At 43.5% G+C, this 23,736-nt stretch overlaps 1 protein-coding gene across 3 annotated transcripts in view; it reads left to right on the forward strand.

Annotated features, from left to right (window-relative positions):
• LOC122564113 (vacuolar protein sorting-associated protein 37D) overlaps positions 1 to 23,736 on the forward strand; it is a 73,293-nt gene that overhangs the window by 14,464 nt on the left and 35,093 nt on the right. For all 3 annotated transcript variants that reach the window (XR_015752386.1, XR_015752387.1, XM_043718697.2), the window contains one exon: positions 13,939 to 14,110. Coding sequence is in view for 1 of the 3 variants with exons in the window: in XM_043718697.2 (XP_043574632.1) it covers positions 13,939 to 14,110 (172 nt within the window). In the remaining 2 variants the exon portion in view is untranslated. The remainder of the gene's footprint in view (positions 1 to 13,938; positions 14,111 to 23,736) is intronic.

Below are 23,736 nucleotides of genomic sequence, written 5' to 3' on the forward strand. Positions count from 1 at the left end.
TAATGTAGCACGAACAGCCAAGTTTCTGGTATTGAGACTGGCTATAATGCAATGAGGGGTACATTGGGTTCCAGGAGATTGATTGTGTTCAGAGATTCTCTAGTCCAAGGTACAGATAGATGTTTCTGTGGCCAGCAGCGAGAAATCAGAATGGTGTGTTACTTCCCTGGTGCCAGGATCAAGGATGTCTCAGAAAAAGTGCAGAATGTTCTCAAGAGGGAGAGGGGCCAGCAGGAGGTCATTGTACACATTGGAATTAATGACATAGGAAGGGAAAAGGTTGAGATTCTGAAGGGAGATTACAGAAAGTTAGGCAGGAATTAAAAAGGAGGTCCTCAAGTGTAGTAATATCTGGAATATTCCCGGTGTTATGAGCTAGTGAGGGCAGGAATAGGAGGATAGAGCAGATGAATACATGGCTGAACAGCTGGTGTATGGGAGAAGGATTCACATTTTTGGATCACTGGAATCTCTTCTGGGGTAGAAGTGACCTTTTACAGAAGGACGGATTGCACCTAAATTGGAAGGAGACTAATATACTGGCAGGGAGATTTGCTTCAGCTGCTTGGGAGGATTTAAACTCGTAAGGTGGGGGTGTGGGGAAAGAGATCAATCTGAGACTGATACAGTTGGGAAAAGAAGTGAGTCAAACAGTCAGGGCAGGCAGGGACAAAGCAGAGAACAAGGTAGGACTGATACATTAAACTGTATTTATTTCAATGCAAGGGGGCTAACAGGGAAGGCAGATGAACTCAGGGCATGTTTAGAACATAGGATTGGGATATCATAGCAATTATAGAAATGTGGCTCAGGGATAGACAGGACTGACAGCAAAAATGTTCCAGGATGCAAATCTACAGGAAGGACAGAAAGAGAGGCAATACAGGAGGGGGAGTGGCATTTTTGATAAGGGATAGCATTACAGCTGTACCTAGGGAGGATATTCCCAGAAATACATCCGGGCAAGTTATTTGAGTGGAACTGAGAAATAAGAAAGGGATGATCACCATATGGGATTGTATTATAGACACCCTAATAGTCAGAGGGAAATTGAGAAACAAATTTGTAAGGACATCTCAGTTATCTGTAAGAATAATAGGGTGGTGATAGTAGGGGATTTTAACTTTCCAAACATCGACTGGGACTGCCATTGCATTAAGGATTTAGATGATGAGGAATTTGTTAAGCAAGAACAAGAAGATTTTCTGTGTCAGTATGTGGATGTACCTACTAGAGAAAGTACAAAACTTAACCTACTCTTGGGAAGTAAGGCAGGGCAGGTGACTGTGGTATCAGTGGGGGAGCACTTTGGGTACAGCGACCACAATCTATTAGTTTTAAAATAGTGACGGAAAGGGATAAACCAGATCTAAAAGTTGAAGTTCTAAATTGGAAAAAGGCCAATTTTGATGGTATTAGACAAGAACTTTCAAAAGTTGATTGGGGGCAGATGTTCGCAGGTAAAGGGACGGCTGGAAAATGGGAAGCCTTCGGAAATGAGATAATGACAGTCCAGAGACAGTATATTCCTGTTAGGGTGAAAGGGAAAGTTGGTAGGTGTAGGGAATGCTGGATGACTAAAGAAATTGAGGGATCGGTTAAGAAAAAGAAGGAAGCATATGTCAGGTATAGAGAGGATAGATCGAGTGAATCCTTAGAAGAGTATAAAGGCAGTAGAAGTATATTTAAGAGAGAAACCAGGAGAGCAAAAAGGGGACATGAGATAGCTTTGGCAAATAGAGTTAAGGAGAACCCAAAGAGTTTTTACAACTACATTAAGGACAAAAGGGTAACTAGGGAGAGAATAGGGTCCCTCAAAGATCAGAAAGGCAGCCTTTGTGTGAAGCCGCAGGAGATGGGGGCGATATAAAACGAGTATTTTGGATCAGTATTTACTGTGGAAAAGGACATGGAAGATATAGAATATAGGGAAATAGATGGTGACATCTTTAAAAAAATGTCCATATTACGGAGGAGGAAGTGCTGGATGTCTTGAAATGCATAAAAGTGGATAAATCACCAGGATCTGATCAGGAGTACCCTAGAACTCTGTGGGAAGCTAGAGATATTTGTATCATCGATAATCACAGGTGAGGTGCATGAAGACTGGAGGTTGGCTACTGTGGTGCTACTGTTTAAGAAGGGCGGTAAGGACAAGCCAGGGAACTATAGACCAGTGAGCCTGATGTCAGTGGTGGGCAAGTTGTTGGAGGGAGTCCTGAGGGACAGGACGTACATGTATTTGGAAAGGCAAGGACTGATTTGGGATAGTCAACATGGCTTTGTACGTGGGAAATCATGTCTCACAAACTTGATTGAGTTTTTTGAAGAAGTAACAAAGAGGATTGAGGAGGGCAGAGTGGTCAATGTGATCTATATGGACTTCAGTAAAGTGTTCGACAAGGTTCCCCATGGGAGACTGATTTGCAAGGTTTGATCCCATGGAATACTGGTAGGACTAGCCATTTGGATACAGAACTGGCTAAAAGGTAGAAGACAGAGTGTGGTGGTGGAGGGTTGTTTTTCAGACTGGAGGCTGTGATCAGTGGAATGCCACAAGGATCGGTGCTGGGTCCACTACTTTTCAGCATTTATGTAAATGATTTGGATGTGAACATAAGAATTATAGTTAGTAAGTTTGCAGATGACAACAAAATTGGAGGTGTAGTGGATAGCAAAGATGGTTACCTCAGATTACAATGGGATCTTGATCAGATGGGACAATGGGCTGAGAAGTGGCAGATGGAGTTTAATTTAGACAAATACAAGGTGCTGCATTTTGGGAAAGCAAATCTTAGCAGGACTTATACACCTGATGGTAAGGTCCTGGGGAGTGTTGTTGAACAAAGAGACCTTGGAGTGCAGGTTTGTAGCTCCTTGAAAGTCGAAAGAAAGTAGGTAGAAAGAATAGTGAAGAAGATGTTTGGTATGTTTCCTTTATTGGTCAGGACAGGAATTGAGGACAGGATTTGGGAGGTCATGTTGTTGGTTAGGCCACTGTTGGAATATTGCATGCAATTCTAGTCTCCTTCCTATCGGAAATATGTTGTGAAACTTGAAAGGGTTCAGAAAAGATTTACAAGGATGTTGCTAGGATTGGAGGATTTGAGCTATAGGGAGAGGTTGACTAGGCTAGGACTGTTTTCCCTGGAGCATCAGAGACTGAGGAGTAACCTTATAGAAGGTTTATAAAATCACTAGGGACATGGATGGGACAAATAGACAAAGGCTTTTTCCCTAGGGTGGGAACTAGAGGGCATAGGTTTAGGGTGAGAGGGGAAAGATATAAAAGAGACCTAAAGGGCAAATATTTCACCCAGAGGGTGGTACATGAATGGAATGAGCTGCCAAAGGAAGTGGTAGAGGTTAGTGCAATTGCAATATTTAAAAGGCATCTGGATGGGTATATGAAGAGGAAGTGTTTGGATGGATATGGGCCGGATGCTGACAGGTGGGATTAGATTGGATTGGGATATCTGGTCAGCATGGACAAGTTGGACTGAAGGGTCCTTTTCCATGCTGTACATCTCTATGACTCTATGGCTTTAAATGCTTTACTGAAATCCATATACACCACATCCACTGCTCGACTTTCATCAACTTGTCTCGTCAATTTCAAAGAACTCAAAGGTTTGTGAAGCATTACCTGCCTCTCACAAAGCCATGCTGACTATCGTTAATCAAACTACATTTTCCCAAATAGTCATAAGTCCTATTTCTCACAATCCTTTCCAGTACTTTGTTTACCACAGACATAAGACTGACTGCTCTGTAATACCTAGGGATTTCCCTATTCCCTTTCTTGAATAGAGGATCAAGCAATCTCATTCCTCACTTCCCATAGTAACCTTGGATACATTTGGTCCATCCCTGGGAACTTATCTATCTTGTTGCTTCCCAGAATTTCCAGCACATCCACTTCCTTAATATTAATCTATACAAGTCTAATAACCTGGTCCACGGTGTTGTCACTGGAAACAAATTCTGTGTGTCTAGTGAATATTGAAGCAAAAACTCATTTAGAGCCTCCCTTACCTCTTCAGACTCCAGGCACAAGTTCCCTCCACTGTCCCTGATGGACCCTACCCTCTCTCTGATCATTCTCGTATTTCTCACATAAGTGTAGAATGCCTGTGGGGTTTCCCCTAATCCTTCCCATCAAGGCTTTTTTGTGCTCCCTCCTAGGTCTCCTCAGTCCATTTTTTGAGTTCTCTCCTAGCTACCCTGTAACCCTCTAAAGCTGCATCAGTTCTTTGCTTCCTCAACCTTAAGTAAGCTTCTTTCTTCCTCTTGATGAGAAAGTCCTCTTTTCTTGTCATTCAAGGCTCCTTCATGTTACCATTCCTTGCCTGTATCAGTAGGACAAGACTCCACATTTCTGTTGTGCATTTCCTGTAGAACAATTGTTCCCAATTTATACTCCATAGCTCCTGTCTAATAGCAGTATAATTTCCCTTCCCCCAGTTAAATACAATCCCATACTGTCTGTTCCTGTCCCTCTCCATGGCTATGGTGTAGGTGAGACAGTTGTGATCACTGTCACTGAAATACCCTCCCACCAAGAGACCTGACACCTGGCCAGGCTCTTTGCCTAGCACAAAATCCAATATAGCCTCTTCTCTACTCAGCCTATCTACAAATTGAGTCAGGAATCCTTCCTGGACCCACCTGACAAAATCAGCTCCATCCAGACCATCTGCATTAAGGAGGTTCTAATCAGTATTGGGGAAGTTGAAGTCTCCCATAACAACAACACTGTTACATCAGCACCTTTCCAAGATCTGCAGTCCAATCTGTTCTTCCATCTCTCTGCTGGTATTGGGGGTCTGTAGTGACGACTCCATTCTTGTTACTGACTTTCACACATACTGACTCAGTAGATATATCCTCCTCAACAACCTCCTTTTCTGCAACTGTGAAGCACTCTCTAATTAACAAAGATACTCCACCTCCTCGTTTACCCCTCACTTCTCTGTTCGTTTTAAAAGATTTAAACCTTGGAACATCCAGCAACCATTCCTGCCCCTGTGAAATCCATGTCTCTGTAATGGCCACAACCTCGTAGTTTCCAAGTACTGATCCATGCTCTAAGTTTATCACTCTTATTCCCGACACCCTCCTTGTATGGAAACAGACAAACTTTAACCCATCCCTTTGCCCTAAGAACCATGTATCCTTCTTGACAGACACTCTGCATTCAATTTCTGCCTATTCAACAACTACCCTCTGCTCTGATCTGTAGCTCTGGTTCCCATCCCTGCCAAACTAGTTTAAACCCTCCTGAAATGCTCTAGCAAATCTCCTGCCTAAGACATTGGTGCCCCTCCAGTTAAAGTGCAACCTGTCCTTCATTTACAGGTCCCACCTTCCCCAGAAGGTACCCCAATGATCTATATAATCTGACTGGGTTCTATGGGTTGATAGCATTGACTCAACCTTAACTACTGCTTCACCTTATTTTGTGGCCACAGTGCAAATTGTTTCTCTAACATTCTTTTCTTCTCTAAAGCCCATGAACATATTGTTGTCTCACAAATTATTTCCCATCTTTCTTGGAAATCTGTGTTTGAATCCTTCCGATCAGTTTCTGTCCTTGTCACATTTACCAAAATAGCTCTTATCATTGGTCCTTATTTGACTAGGGAATATTGAAGAACAAAGAGACCTTGGAATGCAGGTTCATAGCTCATTGAAAGTGGACTCACAGGTAGATAGGATAGTGAAGAAGGCATTTGGTACACTTTCCTTTATTGGTCAGCGCATTGACTACAGGATTTGGGAGGTCATGTTGTGGCCGTACAGGACATTGGTTCGTGCCACTTTTGGAATATTGCGTACAATTCTGGTCTCCTTCCTATTGGAAGGATGTTATGAAACTTGATGGGGTTCAGAAAAGATTTACAAGGATGTTGCCAGTTTTGGAGGATTTGAGCTATCGGGAGGGGATGAATAAGCCGGGGCTATTTTCCCTGGAGCTTTGGAGGCTGAGAGATGACCTTTTGGAGGTTTATAAAATCATAAAGGGATTGAATAGGATAAATAGATGAAGTCTTTTTCTCTGGGGTGGGGGAGTCCAGAACTAGACAGCATAGGTTTAGGGTGAGAGGGAAAAGATATAAAAGAGAAGTCAGGGACAACTTTTTCATGCAGAGGGTGGTGTGGGTATGGAATGAGTGCCAGAGGAAGTGGTGGAAGTTGGTACAATTGCAACATTTAAAAGGCATCTGGTCGGGTATATGAATAGGAAGGGTTTGAATGGATGTGGGCCGGGTGCTGGCAAGTGGGACTAGATTAGGTTGAGATATCTGGTCAGCATGGATGAGTTGGACTGAAGAGTCTGTTTCCATGTTGTACATCTATATGACTCTATGACTCTATATCTGAAGCCCTCCCTCCTGCACCAGCCCCGTAGCCACGTGTTTAGTTGTACTCACTGCCTGTTCCCCACCTCACTAGCACATGGCACCAATAGTAATCCTGAGATTACCACTCTGCTCATCCTGCTTTTCCAACCTAACTTCCTGAAATCACTTTTTAGATCTTCATCCCTTTTCCTATCTATGTCATTGGTGCCAATGTGCACCACGACTCCTGGCTTCTCCCCCTCCCCCTTCAGAATCTTGTAGACTCGATCAGACACATCCCAGACCCTGGCACCTAGCAGCCAACATACCTTCCGGAGTCCTGTTCACGACCACAGAATCTCGTGTCCATTCCTCTTATTGTTGAGTCTCCTCCACTAGCGCTTTTCTATTCTCCCCTCTTCCCTTCTGAGCCACAGAGCCAGGCTCAGTGACAGAGACCTGCCATTGTGGCTTTCTCCTTGTAGGTCATTCCCCTCCCAACAGTATCCAAAATGGTAAACTTACTATTGAGGGGAATGGCCACAGGGGGATCCCTGCACTGTTTGCCTGTTCCCTTTCCATCCCCTGACTGCAACTCATCTACATTTTCCCTGTGCCTGAGGTGAGACTATCTCACTGTAACTCTTCTCTATTACCCACTCCACCTCCTGAACAATCTGAAGTTCATCCAGCTCCAGTTCCCTAATGCCTTCTAGCAGTAGTCAGGATGTGGGGCAGAAAATAAATCAGAAGATGAAAAATGCACATGTGAAAGATACTCTTACAATAATCATGGGGGACTTGAATGTGTGGGTGGACTGGGAAACTCAAGTTGTCAGCAGATACCAAGAAAAGAAATTCGTGAAATGTCTGTGAGATTTTGTTTGGAGCAGCTTGTGGTAGAGCCCAGGACTGAACACACAATTCTGGATTTAGTGATATGTAATGAGGCAGACTTGATTAGGGAACTTAAGGTGAGGAACCCCTTGGCACAGTGATGATATTATACAGAATTCACCCCGCAGTTTGAGAGGGAGAAGCTTAAATCAGTTGTAAATTATCACAATTAAGTAAAAGGAACTATAGAGCCACAAAAAAGGAGCTGGCCAGGATTGATTAGAAGGGAAGTCTAGCAGGGAAGATGGTGGAGCAACAATGGCAGGAGTTTCAGATGTAATTTGGGAGGCACAGTAGAAATTCATGCCAAGGAAGAAGAATCATACTAAAGGATGAGGCAACCTTGGCTGACAAGGTTAAAAATCACACAACACCAGGTTATAGTCCAACAGGTTTAATTGGAAGCACATTAGCTTTCGGAGCGACGCTCCTTCATCACCTGAAAGCTAGTGTGCTTCCAATTAAACCTGTTGAACTATAACCTGGTGTTGTGTGATTTTTAACTTTGTACACCCCAGTCCAACACCGGCATCTCCAAATCTTGGCTGACAAGGGAAGTCAAGGACAGCAGAAAAGCAAAAGAAAAAGCATATAATGTGGTAAAGATTAGTGGGAAGTCACAGGATTGGGAATCCTTCAAAAAACAGCAGAGGAAAAAGGTAAAAGCAATAAGGGGGGGCGAAGGTGAAATATAAGGGTAAGGTAGAGCTGGTAATATAAAAGAACATTGCAAGAGCTTTTCTTAAATACCTAAAAGGTTAGCAAGAGGCAAGAGTGGACATTGGACCCTTGGAAAAGGAGGCTGGAAAAGTAGTAATGGGGAATCAAGAAAAAACGGATGAATTGAATAGGTACTTTGCATCAGTTTTCACAGTGGAAGACACGAACAACGTACCAGACGGTCAATAGGGTCAGAGAGCAAAGGCAATTGGAGTGGCCATCATTAAGACGAAGATGCTGAGAAAGCTGAAAGGTCTGAAGGTGAATAAATAAGTCAGACCAGATGGATGACACCCCAGAGTTCTGAAGGCGGTAGCAGAGGACATTGTGGAGGCATTGATAGTGATCTTTCAGGAAACACTGGAGTCAGGGAGGATCCCAGAGGATTTGAAAATGGTTAATGTGACACCCCTGTCTAAGAAGCGAGGGAGGCAGAAAACAGGAAACTGTAAGTTGGTTAGTCTGACCTTGATTATTGGTCAGATTTTAGACACTATCATTCAGGAATAGATTGCGGAAAACTTGGAAGTGTATGTTAGAAAACTTGGAAGTGTATGTTAGTCCAAGGGAGGTCATGCCTGACAAATTTTTTAGAATTCTTTGAGGATGTAATGAGCAAGTTAGACAAAGGAGAGACAGTGAAAGTGATCTATTTGGATTTTAAAAAGGCCATTGACAAGTTGCCAGATAGGAGGCTGTTAAATAAGAGCCCATGGTGTTAGGGGCAAAGTATGATAGAGGATTGGCTGACTGACAGAAGGCAAAGAGTAGGGATAAAGGGAGCAAGTGACTAATGGAGTTCTGCAGTGGTCTGTGTTAAGACCCCACAACTATTCATGATATATATTAACAAACTGGACAAAGGAACTAAGGCCTTCATTGCATGTGGAACAGGTAGTGTTGGGGGAGTGGGAAGGCTGCAGAAGGACTTGGGCAAAGAAGTGGCAGATTGAGTACGATGTGGGAAAGCGTGAGGTTATGCACCTTGGTCAGAAGAATAGAGGTGCAGACTATTTCCTAAATGGGGAAAGTCTTCATAAATTTGAAGCACAAAGGGACGAGGGACTTCTAGTTCAGGATTCCCTTAAGGTTAAAATGCAGGTTCAGTTGGCAATTACGAAGTAAATGCAATGTCAGCATTCATTTTGAAAAGGCTAGAATACAACAGCAGCAAGGTACTGCTGATACTGTATAAGTCAGACCATATTTGGACTAATGCAGTCAGTTTTGGGCCCTGTATCTAGTGAAGGTTGTGCCAGCTTGTCATACGAGGAATGGCTGGGTGTTCTGGGTGAGTATTTGATGGAATTTAGAAGGCTGAGGGACGATCTGATTGAAACTTACCGAATACTGAGAAGCCTGGCTAGAGTGGACATGGAGAAGATGTTTCCACAAGTCGGAAAGACTAGGATCCAAGGGCACAGCCTCGGAGTGAAGGGAGGACATTTTACAAATGAGATGAGCAGGAAATTTTTCAGCCAGAGGTGGTGAATCTATGGAATTCATTGTCACAAAAGGTTGTGGAGGCCAATCACTGAGTGTATTTAAGAGAGATAGATAGATTTTTGATTAGTAAAGAGGTTAAAGACATTAATCATGTGTCTGATGGAGATCTTTCCCATTTGCTGGATTCAACAACAACACTCAAGAAGCTTGATAGCATCCAGGACAATACAGCTTGTAGACGGGTTCTGTATTTACTAGCATCCATTCTCTCTGCTCAGTAGCCTTGGGGATCTATGCCTTGGGTAGAACCCCATAGTATGCATTATTCTTACTTTGAGGACTGACTAAAAGAAGTAGAAGGACCAGCAAGTACCTCTGACGTGATTCATGTGCCCAATTTATTGTTTAAGAACTGCGTACTGGAGTTGACTGCGACTATTTTCAACACAAGAATCGCTTAATTGCTTGCACGGAAGTTCCTACTCAGTAATATTGAAATAACTCCATGAAGGCCAGTATCCCATCACCAAGTCATCTTTATTTATATGTACATAGTACATGACACTGACCCAGCTAGCTCAGAGCCAGCTCTCAGAGTGAACAGAACCTGTGACATTCCTGTCTATATCTGTCAGCCAGGGCTCCCTGATTGGACCAGGTTAGTGGCCCCAATCAGGGAACTCATATTGTAAGGTCCACTTGGCTGACCTCGCTCCAATCACTATAAGTATACACTCATCTCATTTGATAGTCTACTCTGTAACTTATCATAAAATAGTACAAATGGAGAATTTGTGACAACTGAAAGCTAATTGACACCTAAAGTAACCCTGGATTGCAAACAAATTTGCTTCATTTCACATGCAGCACCTGTAATTCTTAGTTGAATTTTCACTTCATAAAATATTCCTTAGAAATGAAAGGTGCAAAATTAACACATTTAAAAATATGATTCAACACTTAAACATTTAGACATTACTAATATAGCAGGTGATAATTAAATGCACTTCCTGATAATATAAAACTTCACACTTCTAATGCATGACTTTGCCATTGCCTGTTAAATGCTTTCACCTCAGTAACATTTATTACTGAGAGACTTGTTCCTTGTACCTATAGCTAGTGATGAATCATACGCAGAGGTGACAATGGGCTGCTGGAATTATTTTCCGCAGATTCTAATTTTCCAGAATAAAAAACAAATTGATTAAAGTTCTGGACATGTGTTCTTCAGGATATTCTGGCTATTTTGGTTTATTTGAACCAATCACAACATGAAAAATTAGAGATTGTGACACACTCAGGAGAATTAGTTAAGTCTTTAAGCTCACAAACAGTTAGTGGGTCAGCATGGGACCCTAAACATCTACTACAAACCAACCGACTCCCACAGCACATCTACTACAAACCAACCGACTCCCACAGCACATCTACTACAAACCAACCGACTCCCACAGCTACCTGGACTACACCTCCTCCCATCCTGCCCCCTGTAAAAACGCCATCCCATTCTCCCAATTCCTTCGTCTCCGCCGCATCTGCTCCCAGGAGGACCAGTTCAAAATACGTACAACACAGATGGCCTCCTTCTTCAAGGACCGCAATTTCCCCCCCGACGTGGTCGACGGTGCCCTCCACCGCATCTCCTCCACTTCCCGCTCCTCCGCCCTTGAGCCCCGCCCCTCCAACCGCCACCAGGACAGAACCCCACTGGTCCTCACCTACCACCCCACCAATCTCCATGTACAGCGCATCATCCGCCGTCACTTCCGCCACCTCCAAACAGACCCCAGCACCAAGGATATATTTCCCTCCCCTCCCCTATCAGCTTTCCGTAGAGACCACTCCCTCCGCGACTCCCTTGTCAGATCCACACCCCCCACCGACCCAACCTCCACTCCCGGCACCTTCCCTTGCAACCGCAGGAGGTGCAACACTTGCGCCCACACCTCCCCCCTCACTTCTCTCCAAGGCCCCAAAGGAAACTTCCATATCCGCCACAGATTCACCTGCACCTCCACCCACATCATCTACTGCATCCGCTGCAGCCGGTGTGGCCTCCTCTATATTGGGGAGACAGGCCGCCTACTTGCGGAGCGATTCAGAGAGCACCTCTGGGCCACCCGGACGAACCAACCCAACCATCCTGTAGCACAGCATTTCAACTCCCCCTCCCACTCCATCGAGGATATGCAGGTCATTGGACTCATCCACCGCCAAACCACAACAACCCGACAGTCGGAGGAGGAGCGTCTTATCTTCCGACTGGGAACCCTCCAACCGCAGGGGATGAACTTGGACTTCACCAGTTTCTTCATACCCCCTCCCCCCACCTTGTCTCAGCCAGATCCCTCCAGCCCGGCACCGCCTTCCTGACCTGCAGTCTTCTTCTTGACCTCTCCGCCTCCATCCTACTCCGACCTATCACCCTCACCTTGACCTCTTTCCACCTATCACATTTCCAACGCCCCTCCTCCAAGTCCCTCCTCCCTACCTTTTATCTTCTCCTGCTGAACACTCTCTGCTCATTCCTGAAGAAGGGCCTATGCCCGAAACGTCGAATCTCCTGTTCTCTGGATGCTGCCTGACCTGCTGTGCTGTTCCAGCAATAAAGTTTCAACTTTGATCTCCAGTATCTGCAGACCTCACTTTCTCCATGGGACCCTAAAACCTTTTACCTAATGAGTTCTGATTAGCAACACAGATGCATGTATTTTTATCGTGTCCCACTGAAATTAAAGTGGCAGGAAGAGCCAAATTTACGATTTGCTGAAGAAAGGCACATTTTGTCGACCCTTTTCATCTCACACTCACCAGGATAAGAATAGCAGGGGAAAATTAACAATAATTAAAAATTAAAATTAACAATCTGTTCTGTTGAAACTCACTATCCTCTTGGGACTCACTGTTCAGTCAAGGATCACTGCCTGGTGAAGGATAACTGCCCAGTCAGGAGTCACTTCTGTGTCAAAGGTCACTCCACTGTTGAGGCTCATTGCCCAGATGAGGGTCACTGTTCTGTGAAGGCCCACTGTGTGGTTGGGGCTCACTACCCGGTCAAGAGCTACAGCTCAGTCAGTGGTCATTGACAGGTTGAGGGTCACTTCCCTGTTCAGAGGTAACTACCCAGTTGGGAATCTCTGCTGGTCAAGGGTCCACTGTCTGGCTGAGGGTCACTGTAGTGATTGTAACAAGGTCAGGCAGCTGGACCTCATAGAATATGAGTTCCCTGATTGGGGCTGCTAATCTGACTGATAGATATAAAGGGTGAGTGTTCAGAGATACTGGCACCTGACTGAATGAGGTAGTACTATAGTTAAGGACTGTTCATGAGTAAAAAAGGGTGACTCAGTGATGGGCTACTGGCCTTTGTGGAGTTATTTCAGTCACTGTTCTGTCAAGGGTCATTGGGTGTTCAAGGATCCCTGCCCATTCAAGGTTCACCGCCCAGTCAGGGGTCACTACCTGGTCCTGGATCACTTTCCCTCTGTTTTACTTCATAAGTTCAAAAGTAAAGAATGACCTTCTTGTGGTTTGCCTGTTGAACCTACTGCAGTGAGAGTCAACAGCTCCAGATGACAAACGAATGAATCTAATGCACCAGAAACAGAAGCCTAGTCAGTTTACTGATTTTTCAGAAGTCTTCCAACCAAAATCATTCATTCTCTCTTTCTTATGAGCTTGTGAATTAAGAATGGGAATAGGCTATTCAGCCTTTAAGCCTGCTCTGCCAATCAATAAGATCATGGCTGATTTCTTTGCTGCTTACCCCAGATAACCTTTGACTCACTTGTTAGTGAATAATCTGTCTACCTCTGCCTTAAACATATTTATGGATGTGTCTCCATTGATCTCTGGGGAAGAATGTTTCAAAGACTCACGTCCTTTGAGTGAATAACATTCTCCTCATCTTTGACTTACTTGGGAGACATCTTATTTTTAAATGATGTCCCTAGTTTTAGATTTTCCCATGAGAGGGGACTAACAGTCATCATCCATCCATCCCCCTCAGAATGTTGCCTGACTCAACAATATCACACCCTATTCTTCAAATTCCAATGGGACATGGTCTATTGGACCTTTCTTCATCCCTATGCCAAGTATCTCAACAAAACTCCTCTGAACTGCTTCATATGTACTTACATTCTTTCTTAATAGAATGGAGAACAATACTCTAATCTATAAAAATCCTTGTATCAGCTCCCATTTTGAAAATTACAGAGCAGTAGAAGTAGATATGGTTGATAACATGATCACCACTATTCTATTTCTTATGTTCCATTAGTATAATTAGAAACATCATTACGAAAGGTTCACAAAGGTAGGTAGTTTTATGCCCCTATAGCTGGAGACAGATTTCTCCTCAAGATACATCACCCTGATGGTCCTCAATGCTAATGCAATGCAAAAAGTGTGCAGAACCCAAAATACATAAAACACACACATTGCTCTGAATGCACTTGGACGCCTTTACACCAAGCCTGGGATGGGTGAATCTCTCAGGTTAACATAGTTTTTTTTCTGTTTGCAGTTACAGACTCTACAGCTGGAGCGTGAGATCATCCTAGCCAGTAATCGGAAGATGGCTGAAGACAATCTCAACTTGCAGCCTCAGCTAGACGACAAAAAGCTACATTTGGCAAGGAAATACCAAGAGTTGCAGGAAGTGACTGCAGTTTATGAGGATAAGCGGACAAAGCTAGGTAAGCTACTGCATATGCAAATGCCTACCCACATGGGGACACAGACGCACACACACACACACACACACAGACATGGGACACACACATCCACCCACCCATCCACATGGACACACACTCAAACACACACTCACCCACACATGCACACACCCACCCACAAGGACAAACGCGCACACACATCCCACATCCACATGGGGACACACACATCCACATCCACATGGATGCACACACACGGACAGACGGACACACACACGCACACACACCACACATCCTTTCCTAGGAGTGGTTATAATTTCCTAAAGCCATTATCAATAATCAGTGACATCCACTCTAAAATTGGGTGACAATGAGATAACGTTCAGCCTCTGATTTGGTTTATTGCTACTTTAATCAACCTCCACAGACAATTTATGATACGTATCTAGGGCAGGTTGGACTGGAATTCAGTCCTCCTGGCTCAGAGATAGGGACATTACCAATACAACACAAGGCCCTGTACTTTAAACATATTGTGGAGCTTGAACCAACATTGTGAGGTTAAGAATCCCACGTTCTAATGACTGAGAGAGCCATTCTAAGCTGGTTTATACCTCAGCTTTACCTTTCTAATCTTCATTATTTCAACCCCGCCACCAGGCCAGTTATAATACAAATGTTGACCACTCATTGGGAAAGTTGAGATGCTGGGGATATAGACATAAATGAAGATTAACTATGTGAGACAATACAATACTAAAAAATGTCAAATCATGAGAAAAGTTTACATAAAATTGGCTTGTACTCCCTTGTGTTCACATCTAATTAATGTGCTAAAGATAATTAAAGCATTTAACAGGGTCGATTCCAAAAAAAACCTAATGAGCTGAGTCTTAATGTTTTTTTGGCCAAGTGTGAGTTGAAATTTTGGAGGGACGTTCACCAAGAGGCATGGCGAGTTATCTCACCTACTTTTATCAAACTCATCTCTTTTACCATACACTCCACCCCATGATGTCCCTTGTGTCCAATTCTAACTCCCTCTTACCACCCGCCATTCTGGGAACAACTCACCAATGCTTGGATCGGCTGGAATTGACAGCAACTCTGGCAGTCATGCCATCTTTAAAATTCTATTGTGCAGCCAGAGAAACACTGTCAGTCCGCATATGCCCCACATCTTACCTGGCATTTGTCTCAGACATGGCAAACAGGGGGAAATGGTGCCTGCTTTGCAGGCAGGGTCTTGGAGGTGCTGCTGGAAATAAGCCAGGTATCCCTGGCTGAGGGGGCAAAGCTCACAAAGTCATGACAGGTCAATGTGAGGCAGGGATGCTGTGAAATCTCAGGTAGGTTCAGAGTGTTTTGAGAGCAAACAAAGAGTCCAGGGATGTAGTCTGGTCCAGTTCATGAGCTGCGAATCCACAGTGTCCTTGCTGCAGCATTACAATGATTGTTGCCAGTGCAGTCGAAGGTGCCGCACTGAAATGTAGAATCATCCTGTAGGTGATGACTCTCAGAGGAGGCAGATGTTGGATCACAATATTTGGTGGGTGTGGAGTATGTGTGTGACCAGTCCTTTTGGAGTTTGCCCTGAGAGCTTGGTGTCCAATATCCAACTTGGATGTCCTTTGGAGAAAGTGGTGAGCGGAAGTTGCTAGGTTCCCTTTCTGATTGGCATGTCATGAATTCTCACCATCTAGCTGTTTGGTGCATTTGGTAAAAGGGGAAGTTGTATATTAAGGAGGTGACTTGTGCCGTTAACAAGGCATTTAACTCGTTGCCTTCATGAGAGACTTCCTTCATTATTCAGCAAAAGCATGAAAGATGCTTCAATGTCGAGATGGGTCTTGCTGGACTCTTATCTGATTCTACCACAAATCCCACTGCAGCCCATGTTGCTCAGACAGCTACAGGTTTCTGGCCTTGCTGTCTGATGGATAATCCAGAAATTGGCAGCACAATCTTAAAATTTATAGTTATGCTGTGTAGGAGTGAAATCAACATACTTTAATTTCCAGAAAAGGCCAGTGGAATTGTGGACTTAGCCTGACTGAAGGAATGCTGGGGCATTTAAAATTTTGAAGAATCAGATCAAAAGATTTTTGTTAGATAAACATAAAGGTGGGAGATTAAAGGTGCGTAGATATCAACCATAATGGGACTGACTCCTGTGCCTCTGTACTTATTTGATGTTTGGTACCACTTTATAAGGCAGACCAAGCACTTGCTTATGTATGCTTCCATTGCTCAATTTTCCTGGATTAATTCTTGGATTAACAAACCACTGACTTTACTCCAGAGGTTTTAGCTCAAGAGTCAAACATGGCTGACTAAAAAACTCTTCCATTCTTATGACCTGTCAAAGGCATATTGAACAGAATTACAGGTTGACAAGACACGTGTTCGTTCACATTATGAACTCATTTCCCCATGGCCATCAATTCCTGGAATGGGAATCAAACCCAAAGCAGCTAACTCTGAGGCAAAGACATTACTCACTGCACCCTAATACCACCCTTCAGTATAAGAAGGGATGAAAATACGGGGTTGGAGAAATATTTCCATTCAAGTAGATTGTTAACACTAGTGGCAAACAAGAAAATAACAGTTGAAAATGTAAAGGGTAAATACCACATGTGTGCATGACTGTTTAAACCACATTGTTACATTACTAGCTCAAGACCCACACTGCCTTGGGTTGCTGTGAGGGAGTCTGATCTTTATCATCTGCATACTTTTATTATGATCACATAAAGTGTGAGTGAATGTCAGACACTTGTTACCACAACTGCATCGTTTGTAAATCATTGCAGATCCTGCTGCGCTGACAGAGTTGTGAGTCACCATTTTGTCAGAAAAATGTCATCTGACAGTAGGCAGATCTATATAACACTTATTAAACAAAAACATCCCATAAGCTTTATCAAACAAAATTGGACATCAAACCACATAAGCAGATGTTAATGTAGAGGACCATGGTCAAAGAGATAGATTTTAAGGGGAATATTAAAGGAAAAAGTGGAAGCATCACGAGGAATGATGTGGGAAGGACCTTCAGAGTTTAGTGCCTTGGTAGCTATAGATGTTGGGGTGGCATGGTGGCTCAGTGGTTAACACTGCTGCCTCACAGCACCAGGGAAACGGGTTCAATTCCTACTTTGGGCAACTGTCTCTGTGGAGTTTGCACATTCTCCCCGTGTCTATATGGGTTTCCTCTGTCTGCTCTGGTTTCCTCCCACAGTCCAAAGATGTGCTGGTTAGGTGAATTGGCCATGCTAAATTGCCCGTATTGTTAGGGATATGTAGTTTAGGTACATTCGGCAAGGGTAATGTGGGGAAATGGATCTGGGTGGGTTACTGTTTGGAGGGTTGGTGGGGACTTGTTGGGCCAAAGGGCTGTTCCATTCTGTAGATAATCTAATCTAGTCACCAAATTACCTTTTTTAAAAAAGTCCAGCATTAGTCTTGTTGGTACCTCAAAGACTTCTTAGCATGGAAAAGATTACAAAGATAGTGAGGGGTGAACTGTATCCAGACATCAAAGTGTTCAATTAAAATGGAAATTGCATTTAACACCTGCAGTGGCAGAAAGGAAAGATGCCAACCTGAAGCAGGACTAACAGAGTCTGCATTGATACCACATTTTAACAATTATTTCTGGCAGCATGGACATTACGGGAAATCACTCAGTGGCTATTTGCATTTGCCCTGAAGAAAGGGATTATTGGCTTTCTTCTTGAAGCATTGCATTGGGGCTTTGATATACCGAAGCCTTGCTAAACCAGTGAGTCAATACCATGTTGTGTGGCTAGAGTCACATTTGACCAGACAGGTAGGTACCGCAGCTTTCCTTCCCTAAAGGGTATTAGTGAACCAAATACAAAAATAGCACAACTTCATGGTCATATGACAGCTTTTTCCTATCTCCAGATTTTTAGAATTAAATCCAAATTGTCAAGTTGCCATGATGGAATTATAGATGTGTGAATATATTAATTAGGAACAGATAGAGGCCACTCTGCCCTGCAGGACCATGCCACCATTCAATACAATCATAGCTGACCTAGTTGTGTTTCAAATTCCGCATTTCCATCTACACCTGAGAACCTATGCTCCTCTTGCCTAACACGAAACTGTCCATTGCAGCTCTATTCAGTTTCCTTAGTGTTATTTCTCAGAAAATTGAATTTTACAAAGTTCCTCTTTTCCTGCCACCTCCTGATGCTCTTTAGCAAAGAGAGAAGCAAAATATTTGTTCACTTCATCCGCCATTTCTATATTATCAAGTACTTTATTAACTCCCAATCCCCACCCTCTAAAGGATCTATACTTAATGTATTTACTCTTTTTCTTTTTAGATAATCCTGCTGTCCATTTTTACATTCCTCTGTAGCTTCCTCTCATATACTCTATTTTCTTTCTCCTAATTAACCCTCCACTATGCTGTTTTTTATATGCTGACCAATCATCTGAACTGACACTTATGGAATAACACATGCAATAGAGAAGCAGCCACAGGCATTTAAGGGATATTTCAGAATACTCAGACTAAGTATATTCCAAATAGAATGAAAAATGTGCCTTTTTAAAAGTTTTTTTAAAGTTTTACCGCTTTCCTTAACTCTTTAGTTAACCACAAAGTGGGTTTGTCCTCTCTATGGATTTTTAAATTCTATTTGGAATATACATTTTGTGAGTATTCTGAAATACCCCATAAATGCCTGTGACTGTTTCTGTAATTGTCTATCCTCTCACCTAGTATCTCAGTTCACTTCAACTAGCTCAGCTTTGAAGCCCCATAGTTGCCCTTATTTATGTTTAACAGACTAGTTTTAGACCCACTCTTCCTCCTTCAAGCGGATGTAAAATTCAATTTACATTGCTGCTGCTTAGGTATGCCTTTACTCTGAGATCATTAAGTAATCCTACCATATGACCCAATGCCAAGTCTAGCATAAGCTGCTCTCTGGCTGGCTCCATTATGTACTGCTTTAAGGAAAACTACATCGAGAGCATTCCATCAACTTTATCCTGGCTGCTTACAATCTGATTTTTCCAGTTTATATGTAAAATAAAATTAACCATAATTATTGCCATCTCTTTGTCACAAGAATTCAATATTTCTTCTGAGAAAGTTTGTCTTATATTGTGGTTATTGTTAGGGGCTTGTGAATACTCCCACCAGTGACTTCCGTCCCCTACTATTTCTCATCTCCACCCAAACAGTCCTGATATCCTGAACCAAGAATATTTCTAATTGTTGCACCAACACCTCCTTTGATGAACTGTGCTACCACTCCCCCTTTAGCTGGCTTCCTATTCTATTTGAATATCACATACTGCACGTTCAGGGTGAGATCCTTGTCATCATGCAACTACATCTTTGTTCATGGTTATCAGATCAGGTTAATTTACTTCCACCTGTGTCATCAACTTGTTTTTGTTATAATTGCTTTACATGCTCAAATTCAGCCTTTAGTTTTGTCCTTTTTCAATCTTTGTAACTCCTAGCCTTGATTGTTGGTGTATTCTTAGGTTTTCTTCACCTACGTTTCCTACCATTCCATGAACGTCTTTTCCCATATGACTACTTTGCCCTCCTGCCTCCACTCTATCCTTTATTTATTACATCTGCCTTGTTTTATTTTAATGTAAAGGGTACCCAGGTTCGAATCCCACTCTGGCAGATGGTGGAATCTGAATTCAATAAAAGTTTGGAATTAAGAATTAGTGATGACCAGGACTGTCAGGAAAAAACCCATTTAGTTCACTAATATCCTTTAGGTGAAGAAGCTGCTGTCTTTACCTGGTCTGGCCTACGTGTGATCCAGAACCACTGGAAAATGGTTGCCCTCTGGCCTGCCTAGTGACACCTATGTTCGGTGGTATAGATCCCAGTACTGGTGCAAATGCCCCATGAACTTGAAAACCATTCTCCCTCACAAGTCCTCTTTCTTAGCTCTACCTATGTCTTTGGTACTGACATGAATTACGATAACTGGATTCTCCCCTTCCTGCTGCAAGTTCGTCTCCAGCCCAGAGGAGATATCCAGAACCCTAGTACCAGGCAGATAACACAACCGCCCAGACTCTCAGTCTTTGCTGCAGGGAACAATATCTATCCCTCTCACTACACAGTCCTCTATCCCTGTTGCATTCCTTTTCACTTGCCCTAAGTAAATGGCTTACCATACCATGGTACCATAGTCAGTTAACTCTTCCAGCTCCCTGCCCTCACTCTCATCCAACAGGCTCAACCTTGTTGGACAATCTCAAAGGATAAAGCTCCTGTACTCCTGCCCTTTGAGTCCCCTTAACTCCTTCACTCACAGCCACACTCTAACCACTGACCAAATCAAATTATCTAACCTGAGAGGTGTGACTGCCTTTTGGAATAAAGAGTCCAGGTAACTGTCTCCCCTCTCTAATATGTCACAAGCTCAGATTTGAGCATACTGATTCTAAACAGGATTTGGAGATGCCAGTGTTGGACTGGGGTGTACAAAGTTAAAAATCACACAACACCAGGTTATAGTCCAACAGGTTTAATTGGAAACACACTAGCTTTCAGAGCAACGCTCCTTCATCAGGTGGTAGTCACCAAAAGCTAGCGCTTCCAATTAAACCTGTTGGACTATAACCTGGTGCTGTGTGGATTCTAAACAGATGTTCCTATGGCTGTAGGCACTTACAACCAATGTGTTTACCGCGGATCACGCCAGCATTTGGAAATGTTCACATCCTGCAGTCAAAGCACATCACCTTCCCTGCCATCCCCTATGGTGGGTTAAATAATTAAAAACTTAAACTAATTTATAATTAATAAATTCTACACTTCCCAGTCAGATTGGTACAGCCAGTATATCTTTACAATATTAATCTTCTTCTTTACCAGTCCCTCAGGTTGGAGGACGACTTGCTTCCACTTCAAGTCGGTGGGGGGGATTCTGTGGTGACTGAATAGACCGGTCATAGAGCCAGAGCCTCTGCTACAGAGGGGATGGGTGATGGATGAGGTGTGTGGGTAGGACAGTCTAGATTCTGCACGCTCTTTAAACTACTTGCCCTTGGCCTCCGCGTGCCACACTTGGTGACACTCAAAGTGATTGACATCTTGACGGGTGCACCTTCTCCAGTTTGTGTTATGGCCAGATGGGCTGCTCAAAATGATGTATTTATGAAAAATGGACAATAAGTGGACAAGAAATTGAGACAGGCCTTGGCCAAGAGTGACTGTGCTCAAAGACTCTGAAGTAAACAAGCTGCAGAATCCAGACAGGCTGCAGCTACAGACAGACAGTAACCAACTGACCCAGCAGCTACAGACAGACAGTATGCACCTAACCCAGCAGCTACAGACAGACAGTATGCACCTAACCCAGCAGCTACAGACAGACAGTATGTACCTGACCCAGCAGCTACAGACAGGCAGTATGCACCTGACCCAGCAGCTACAGACAGACAGTATGCACCTGACCCAGCAGCTACAGACAATACAATATACACCTGAAGGCCAACCCCAGGATAATCAGAAACTTCAAGTTGTTTACTCGACACAGCGGTGCCTCACACCCATATTTGGAGAGAATGCCTCCAAATAAATTTGTTGGACTTTAACCTGGTGTTGTGTGATTTTTGACTTTGTCCATCCCAGTCAAACACTGGCTCCACCAAGTCATTATTTGGAGAGGGCTACCTGACCTACATGCACCCAACATCTCCATGAATGGATGCTGAAAGACCACTCTGCCATTGACAATTCAATACCTGATTGGGTCCAGTCGTTCTATTGGTGCACTGGTCTACTGGTGATCAATCTATTGGTGAATATCGAAGACTGTCCCAAATGGACATAGAGACTCCTAAGCCTATAAATTGCCGCAACACTACCCTCAGTGCGATAACTCGAAACCAATCACCGAGAAGAGAAGATACTCCTGAGATCACCGGGAGAACACCAGACGATCATCACTACGTGGATCAAGACCAAGATCTAGTGAAGTGGGATATGATCATCCAGAATTAAGTTAAAGCACAAGATATTTGATTAGATTTATAGTATAAATTGTTATTTTGTATTGTATAATATTTAGATTAGATTAGATTACTTACAGTGTGGAAACAGGCCCTTTGCCCAACAAGTCCACACCGACCCGCCGAAGCGCAACCCATCCAGAACCATTCCCTTACACTTACCCCTCACCTAACACTACGGGCAATTTAGCATGGCCAATTCACCTAACCTGCACATTTTTGGATTGTGGGAGGAAACCGGAGCACCCGGAGGAAACCCACGCAGACACGGGGAGAATGTGCAAACTCCACACAGTCAGTTGCCTGAGGTGGGAATTGAACCCGGATCTCTGGAAATGTTAGTAGTGTTAAATAAATAAATAAAATGGGCAGCACGGTGGCTCACAGCGCCAGGCACCTGGGTTCGATTCCAGCCTCGGGCGACTGTGTGGAGTTTGCACATTCTCCCCGTGTCTGCGTGGGTTTCCTCCGGGTGCTCCAGTTTCCTCCCACAATCTAAAGATGTGCAGGTCAGGTGAATTGCCCATGCTAAATTGCCCATAGTGTTCAGGGATGTGTAGGTTAGTTGCATTAGTCAGGGGTAAGTGTCGAGTAAAAGGGGAGGGGAATGGGTTTGGGTGGGGTACTCTTCGGAGGGTCAGTGTGGGCTTGTTGGGCCGAAGGGTCTGTTTCCACACTGTAGGGATTCTTTGATTATCTTTTTTATTATTATTATTATTAAGTGTTAACTCGCAGTTTCTTTGCTAGCTGAAGAGTTAAATACACTGTCTGGCAGGCATAACAGCCTGTTCAAGAGCAAGTAATTCCCATGTGTCGGTCGGGATGTTAGAAAGACTTTTAGGGTGTCTTTGTAATGTTTCCTCTGCCTGCCTTGTGATCGCTTACCATTGCGGAGCTCAGAGTTGTGCATTTATTTAGGGGCTCCTGTGTTGGGGGTGCGAACAATGTCTCCCACCAATTGCAATTGATCGTGCGTGGTCAGTGTCTCAATACTGGGGACACCGGCCTGGGAGAGAACCCTCATATTGGTTTGTTTGTCACTCCTGCCAGTGGATTTGCCAGATTTCTGAAGGCAGCACTGGTGATAACTGTTCAGGAAATAAAGGGCTTACAATTACTAATAGTTATAGGTGGTTACATGCTGCTAAAAGAATGACCCTTTTTCAAATCAGTAATACATCACACTCCCTAACATGAAGCAATCAACCCACAACTTTCCAGAGACATCACTGTTTATTTTTCTCTAATCAGGTCTTCATCAGAAGCTGCAGCTTTGAACTCAAGCCCCCCCTTCGGCCTGGAACTCAATTTATTGTCTGCTTCATTCCTTTCCTGTTGCTGTCTTGAAACTAAAGTGCTTCAGTTTGAATGAGCATCCTCTGGATTTTTCATCCCGGTCTCTAGATTATTATCTAGTGACATAACCATTGCCCTACTTCTCCAGTAATTCAATACTTCACTTCCATGACTTCACTTCCATGATCTGCCCGGTGGTTTCGGAAAGATGCTTGCCTCTTATCGGTCCTCATTTGTTACCTGGCACACTCCAGCAGGTGACTGTCAAATTATCAGTCAACTCAGTTCACCCAAAACTCGAGATGAAATTGACTCACTTC

The sequence above is a fragment of the Chiloscyllium plagiosum genome, unplaced genomic scaffold, assembly GCF_037043375.1.
Source record: "Chiloscyllium plagiosum isolate Xiang-an unplaced genomic scaffold, Cpla_swu_hap1 HiC_scaffold_31, whole genome shotgun sequence".
NCBI lineage: Eukaryota > Metazoa > Chordata > Chondrichthyes > Orectolobiformes > Hemiscylliidae > Chiloscyllium > Chiloscyllium plagiosum.